At 36.3% G+C, this 7708-nt stretch overlaps 1 protein-coding gene across 1 annotated transcript in view; it reads right to left on the reverse strand.

Annotated features, from left to right (window-relative positions):
• The window catches only part of LOC137502886 (origin recognition complex subunit 1-like), a 69304-nt gene extending 62171 nt beyond the window's left edge, over positions 1-7133 (reverse strand). The window contains exons 1-3 of the mRNA XM_068230069.1: positions 7077-7133; positions 5952-6068; positions 4058-4171 (exon numbers count right to left, since the gene is read on the reverse strand). Coding sequence (XP_068086170.1) covers positions 4058-4171; positions 5952-6068; positions 7077-7133 — 288 coding nt within the window. The remainder of the gene's footprint in view (positions 1-4057; positions 4172-5951; positions 6069-7076) is intronic.
• Positions 7134-7708: the final 575 nt, after the last annotated feature.

Genomic DNA, 7708 nt, shown 5'->3' on the forward strand with positions numbered 1-7708 from the left:
GTCAAATTGCTATTCTGATACTGAAATCTACCTAAAATTAAAATCAATATTCCGGAGATAGACTGATCAAAGGAAGGGGAATGAGGAGTTTGTCTTACGATATTTGAGCTGATAAAATTACTGCTGAGCCACCTTGGAATAATAGCAACGGTATTTAATGTTTTTCTAACGCTTTCATGATTGCCGTTAATGGATATTATTTTCCGCAGAGCCTAGCGCAGAACGAGAGATATTAATTGTGATGTAGTAACTCCTGCCGGATCATGTGGCAACACAGCGCTCCCACTCCTTTGTTTGGCGCCACGTGCTGCGAACTGTCAGAATGCACACATTGTTTTAATAGCACTATTTTCTTATAATAACAATGCACTCGTAAAAGTAAACGTTTATTTGAACTGGTTCAGTGTGGGCTACAAGCTGGCAGCAGTGGCAGATCCGTCCAAGGCCATCGTAGCTCAAATGGTAGAGCATCGGGCACAAAATTGAAAGGCTTGGGGTTCACATTCTACTGGTGTCTGATAGGCTGTTTTTATTCTGTACTTAACTTCTCTTTGGTATGTAGTACAGTACAACTTTTATTATAATTTGGATCCACCTTATTCATTATTATTATTATTATCAATAAGGTGGATCCAAATTATAATAAAAGTTGTAATCTTGGTTCAATACGGACAAACAATGAAATTTATTAATTTAAATGTAGTACAGTATGCGGTAAAACAATTAGTAATTAAATTACATACATTCTCTGAACAGTAAGATAAGTCATTAGAGCATGCAAGGGAATGATGGCAACACGTATCTAACTGCACAACTGCGTCGGTACAGCACGTGTTCAAAATGTGCATCCTGCAGATTTTCCCATTGGTGAGAAACCACTGACAATGCCACTCAGTGACTTTAACAACCATGATGATTCAGCATGGAATGCTTGTGAGACCCTAGGAAAAGTTAATGTATTTGACAGAGAAATAGTTAGTTAGTTGGCTAGTTAGTTAATCACTTGTTTGCTAGTTAGTTGGTTAGCAAGTTGTCCGTTAGATGATTAGTTAGTTGGTTGATTAGCTAGTTGGTTCATTAGTTAGCCAGCTAGTTGGTTGGTTAGTAAGCTGGCTAGGTAGCTAACTAGATGGTTCATTAGCTAGCTAGTTGGTCAATTAGTTAGCTAGCTGGTTGGTTAGTAAGTTAGCTAGTTGGTTTGTTAGTTAGTAAGTTGGTTAGTTAGCTAGCTAGTTGGTTGTCAGTAAGTTGGTTAGTTAGGTAGCTAGTTGGTTGCTTTGTTAGCTAATTAGCTGGTTAGTTATAAAAAATGGGAAGCAACAAATATGTGACAAAGCAAGCAATATAATATAGAAGGATAGTAACCTGGTGATCGTGAAGACAAGGAAACAGACTAGGGCGAATATTTGTTCATAGGAAGAGTTAGGGATTGAAATAAATTTACCAAGGAAGTTCAAATTTCCAACTTCTTTTAAATTATTTAAGAAAAGCCTAGGTAAACAATTGATAAGGAATCTGCCACTTGGATGACCCCTAAATACAGATCATTGGTGGTGGTGGTGGTGGTGGCGATGACAATGCAGAACCAGATCTCAAGAGCTGAGAACAACTGGGATTGACGAGGAGAGAGTCCATCTGTTTGATGACAACAGTGTACGAAGATCATGTACAATGTACCAGTACAATCAATTACGTAAACTCTCACTATAACTGTTCAATGAAGTTTTAAATCCACATGATATATACAAGTCTCATCACATTTGAGAAGATCAACAACTTATAAAAAAGATATGGTGACGTGACACAAGAGAACACTTTATATGTCTTAGTTTTTAACAACCTGAGGTTACATGATCATTCTAAAACTGTTTTAATGGACATTCGGACATGTTGTTACCTTAGTTTTTAAGGAGCAAAACTTTTTAAATCCGTGGATAGATATAATCACCCCCTCCTTACACCCCCCACCCTTTCCCTCTCCCCTGGTCATCATATATTTAATGGTTTAAGTACTACAGAATGTTTTAAGACCATATATCATCCCCTCCTCTAGCAAACTAATGAATGTACAAATTGTCAAAAAATAAGGTGAGCTGAAAGAAGTTGTGATAACTCATGTCAAATCAATTTGTATATTTAATGATTGGTTTTATGTATAAGCCATACAAAATGATACGCAGATGTGAGACTTTGTCAGAGGGTAGACATGACACAAATAATAAAATCTGGACCAAAATTTCAGAACTACAGGATCCCAAGATTGTCACTTTTGCAAGTTTGCCATAGTGGGGACAATATGAAGACCATACATTTATACCCTTTTAAGACTGTCACTTAAACATATTTGTAGCTGATGATGTTTAAATCATCATCATCATCATCATCATCATCATCATCATCATCCTAAACCATCTCCAGTTTCCCGGGTGTAGTATACGAGCCTCCTCCATCTCATCCTGTCCTTGTACCATTCTTCCTCCACCAACTTGTCCCAATCATGACCTCTCAACAGTACATCGTTCTTAACTAAATCTATCCATTTCACTCGTGGCCTTCCCATGGGTCGTCTTCCTTCTACTTTTCTGTCAAATTCCTTCCTTGCAGTTCTGTTTACTGCCATCCTCTTCATGTGATCAAACCACTTCAGTCTTGATATCTGAATCTTATTGAGGAGAGAATCATCTATTCCTACTTCTCTAATTTTCTCATTCCTAAACTTGTCTTTCCTGGTTTTCTGGATCATAGTGCGTAGGAATTTCATTTCAGCTGCCTGAAGTTTGGAATTATCACTACTGGTCAGTGTTGTGGTTTCGAGACTGTATGTAAGAATTGGTGTAGAATAGGACTTGTACAATGTCATTTTTGTTTTCATGGGTATTTGCTCATCCCACAGCAGGTGTCTTACCTGGTAGTAAAATTGTGTTGCCTTATTGATTCGACTGTTCACCTCATGTTTTGCTAGGTTGTCATTTGATAGAACGCTACCCAAGTATTTGAAAACTGGAACGCTGTCCAGTTGGGCTTCATTTAACACGACTATTGGTTCTGCTCCTTCCCCATACACTTTCATCACCACCGTCTTGGTCTTGCTGATGTTTAAACCATATTTCTTAAACTCCTCATTCCAGCTTTGCATTCTGTCTCCCAATTCCAATTCTCGGTCACTCCAGATCGCAACATCATCTGCAAATGTGAAGGCTTTGATATCTCCATGTTCTTTCCTTTTAATAGATTTCATTACTACATCCATTACAATAATAAATAGAAGTGGTGACAATGAGCTGCCCTGCTGCACTCCTCTCTTTGTTTCAAACCAGTCCAACAAACCACATCCTACTTGAATACAGCTTCTGTTCCCACTATACAACATTTTCACTTTGTCTATGAGACTGTCTCGCATGTGAAGTTCTTTCATGCGTTGCCAAATTCTTTCCCTTGGTACACTGTCGTATGCTTTCTCAGTGTCCAAAAATATTAGAAATAGTCTTGTTCTTCTCCCAGTATTTTTCCATTAGCATCCTAATTGCAAATATAAGGTCTGTAGTTGACCTTCCAGGTCTGAAACCATACTGCTCTACTTCCAAAATTGGTTCAACAATATCTCTGATTCTGGTCTCTATTATTTTTTCCAATATTTTCAGGACATGAGAGAGTAGTGTAATGTTTAAAGATGAAACAAAACATGTACTACTGATTTACAAATTTACTTAAGGCAAAATATATTGTATCGATTAGGTGAAACAACTGTTGTTGATTTATTCATTTTGTTCCACAGCTTCCCGTATAATCCTAGACCTGTAGTGTTTAGTGTGGGTAAGAGCTTGAACATCATGACCCGCTGATAGGGTGTGCTCAGCTATTTCCAACTTGTCTGGCTGGTTGAGATGGGATATTTCACATTAAGCTTATGGCGACTATGCTATATGTTTGTTAAAAACAAGAATTTAAGGTTAAAAAGGTGTTCTACTGTAGCAAGCTAAGCAGGGAGATACTATAGGCCATCACCACACTAGACTAAACCCAGACACACCATAAGCCATCTGACACTGGTACAAACCTTATTCACATTAGAAGATTTCACTACAGAACTCTGTCTAGTTCTTACTTTAGACATACAATCTTCCACTACAACCACAGGTTTCTTTTTCTGCCCATATTTACCGTCCTCGACCTGGAAAACACCACAAACCACACAACCTTATGCTAGAACCAAACAAATACGTCTTTACACAACACTGGGAGTTAAGTGACTTGGTGCAGAGCTTAGTCACATATCTAAAGGGAGAGGGAAGAAGTCCACGGAATAAGGACGTTGTAGTTAACGGAAAGTAAGAAGGTTACAAGCAAACAAACGAACAAACAAACAAACAAACAAACAAACAAACAAACAAACAAACAAACAGAAACTGAATAATGTAGAACAAAAACAAACAAAAAACGAACAGTTAAAACAAACACAAGACAAACACACGGAAAGTTTAAATAATAACAACATTATTGATAATATTATTCTTTTTTTCTTTGCTATTTATGTTACTGTCACAGATAGGTCTTATGATGTTGGAGTGGGAAAAGAAAGGGCTAGGACTGGGAAGGAAGCACCCGTAGCCTCAATTAAGGTACAGCCCAAGCATTTACCTGGTGTGAAAACAAGAAACCACACAAAACCATCTCGAGGGCTGCCGACAGTGTGATTCGAACCTGCCCTCTCCCGATTGTAAGCTCATAGCTACATGACCCAAACCATAAGGCTAACTTGCTCGGTAATAATAGATAATAACACAACCAGAAATAACGTGCAAGTGAACCATTTTCAAAACAACTAACACTGCAGAAATTATAGAATACTCAAGACTAAAAGAAGAATAATCAGAACATGCAAAATCAAAAACTACCAAGAAAATGGACAGTGGAGACTACATTCTAATGAAACAGTCTACAAGGAAATGGAACCAGTAATGAGCACAATTAGGAAAACATGAATCTCATTCTACGGACATCTACTCAGGACACCAGAAAACAGAATTATCAGAGGAGCTATAGAAAAATGATGAAACAGCAGGAGCAACTTTAGATCGATTACAGAAATCACGGAAGACAAGACGAAACTACAAAGGCAAGTTTAGATGTCTGCAGCGTTTGTTTCAGTTTCGCTATGAACATCAACAAGGCACAAGAACAATCTCTTAAAGTTATAGGACTCCATCTTCAAAAAAGCTGCTTCTCCCATTGTAAACTGTATGTAGTTTGTTCAAGAGTTGGAAAGGCAAACACACTATATATTTTAGCCCCATTTGGAAGGACATTAGTATAGTTCAACCGGAAGCTCTATAAGGAAAAAATAGTCTTTTTATTATAAAAAAAACAGTTGAATTAATAAACACGGGCAAAGCCGCGGCTACATGCTAGTGTATTAAATACATCAGAAATAAATCAAGTATTGATTAGGTGGGAAATCCAAGTTCATAACTGTGAGAGACAACCTACACAGAAAATTTAAAGATTTTCTCTGCTAACTCAGAAGAGAAACTCGACCAACCACAAACGTTCTAATAATGACAAAAAGTATGGGAGTCATTGTGAATGGCGCACCACAATATTCTCTCTTGCTTCAATGCTTGTCTGCAGGCTTAAGACAAGTCTTTTCATCATTTATAGTGTTTTTCCAATCATGTTTATTTCTGTTCAATTGATCTGTAACAACTGACACTTCTACCAATGGAAATATGCTCTTTGCAGTCGAAAGGGTGCTCTTGTTCACTGTCCTTCACTGCGCAATCAATGTATGTGAAAGGCACAAATGATATATAGCAAAATAACAGCTTCTAACTTTATAATGCAACACATGTATTAATCATTCACAGAATTATATTGTGCAGCAGCAAGCCAATTTTGACTAATAAAGGTTCCACGGTAATGTAAAGTTGTTTAAATCTTGTTATTGTACTTACCTGATCTATATTGTACAACTTCCTCTTAGCCGATTTCGTGATATCGTTATTGCTTGTGGTCTGTTTTCTAGAGGAAAGAACAACTGATGAATCATCCTCACTGTCTTCTTCATGAACCTAAAATGAAAATATTAAAAAAATAAATGAAAAAGTAATTTTTAAAAAGGAATGGGGTAAGGGGTTATGGTAAAAATATCCAAATTATTTGCAACCATGTTTCAATCACCACCGACCTGCATTAAGGGCAGTCGCCCAGGTGGCAGATACCCTATCTGGTGTTTACCTAGTCTTTTCTTAAATACAGTCCAAGTCTGTTATAACGATAATTCTTAACGGTGAAAAATGTGCTTGCTATAGCGGATTGTCGTTATATACAATATTTCTTAAAAGTTAGGAAAAACTCCATATACATTAAACTTGGTATGAAACGGCAATCAGTTTGTTCAAAATTTGCATTTTCGCGGACGATATTCACACTACGGCTTACTCATTTGTCATTTTTCGAAATCTGTTACTACATGAAGGTTTACATTTAATTTCATTCTGAAAAAATTATAGTATCACTCCAGGGGTATCTGTGGCAAACGTTTCAGTTTTCTTCTTCAAACAGCATCACCTATCCTAACTGTCTATGAATCATGAAAACATATTTCAAGTGCACATAGAGAAATTATAACCTCCTCGCTACAAATTTACATGGGAATAGCCTTTCCAAAATTTAACTAGACGGGAGAAAATATAAACTATCCTCTGAAATCAGTGATGTACTCTCCTATTTTATGTTGAGATTTATCACATTCTTACTTAATTCCAGTATATAACATTAAAATTAAACGATCGTTTACTTCACCCTTTATTTCCAACGAGTTAACAACTGCTATCAGCCACGTCATTTACGCATTTATTATGAAAACTTGCTATCGTCTTTCATTTAGAACTTTCTTTTAGAGAACAGCAGTCGATGGTTATTACTAATCGACTCCAACGTTGCCTTAGAATGTCGACGAGTGCTCGCAAGTGTAAAACAGCATCACCTAACCTAACCGTACTATATGTATCATGAAAACATATTCCAAGCGCCAATACTTGTCAAGTACAGCATCACCTTTAACCTGCCTTACAAACCAAAACACGTAAGTTCTTGAACCATGTATGACCATTAGTGATGATGATGCTTGACATCTAGGTCATCGGCCCCTATCAGCCATTAGTAACATAATAAAGACCTGTTCATAGTATTGACAAGGCAGAACCAGATATTTAAAATTGTTTAAGTAAACAAATGTGTGCGAGTACATACCACATACAACCCAATACTGTACATGTTAACTACAGTGTGCTTTCCCGACCTCAAAAGGGATAGCTTGACACAAGTGTAATACTCTGATATAACTTGAAAACAATATTCTTTAACCCATGGGTAAATAATATAAGTATCGAGCTTGAATTATTATTATTACTTGTGAGGTATGGCTATGAACTATTTATATCCATTTATTATTATTATTATTATTATTATTATTATTATTATTATTATTTACGTAGTTCAGTATGGATGATCATATAACTTGTGAGGTTATGTCATGAAACATGTGCTATATATATATATATATATATATATATATATATATATAAGTTTAGTTAATGTAAGAACCTGTAATTAATAGTATATAATTTATTATTACCTGTATATATGATGCATAATCCACAGTAACATTGTGCAACACACTGTAATATCCAGAATAACACTAGGTACG

The sequence above is a fragment of the Anabrus simplex genome, chromosome 13 (assembly GCF_040414725.1).
Source record: "Anabrus simplex isolate iqAnaSimp1 chromosome 13, ASM4041472v1, whole genome shotgun sequence".
NCBI lineage: Eukaryota > Metazoa > Arthropoda > Insecta > Orthoptera > Tettigoniidae > Anabrus > Anabrus simplex.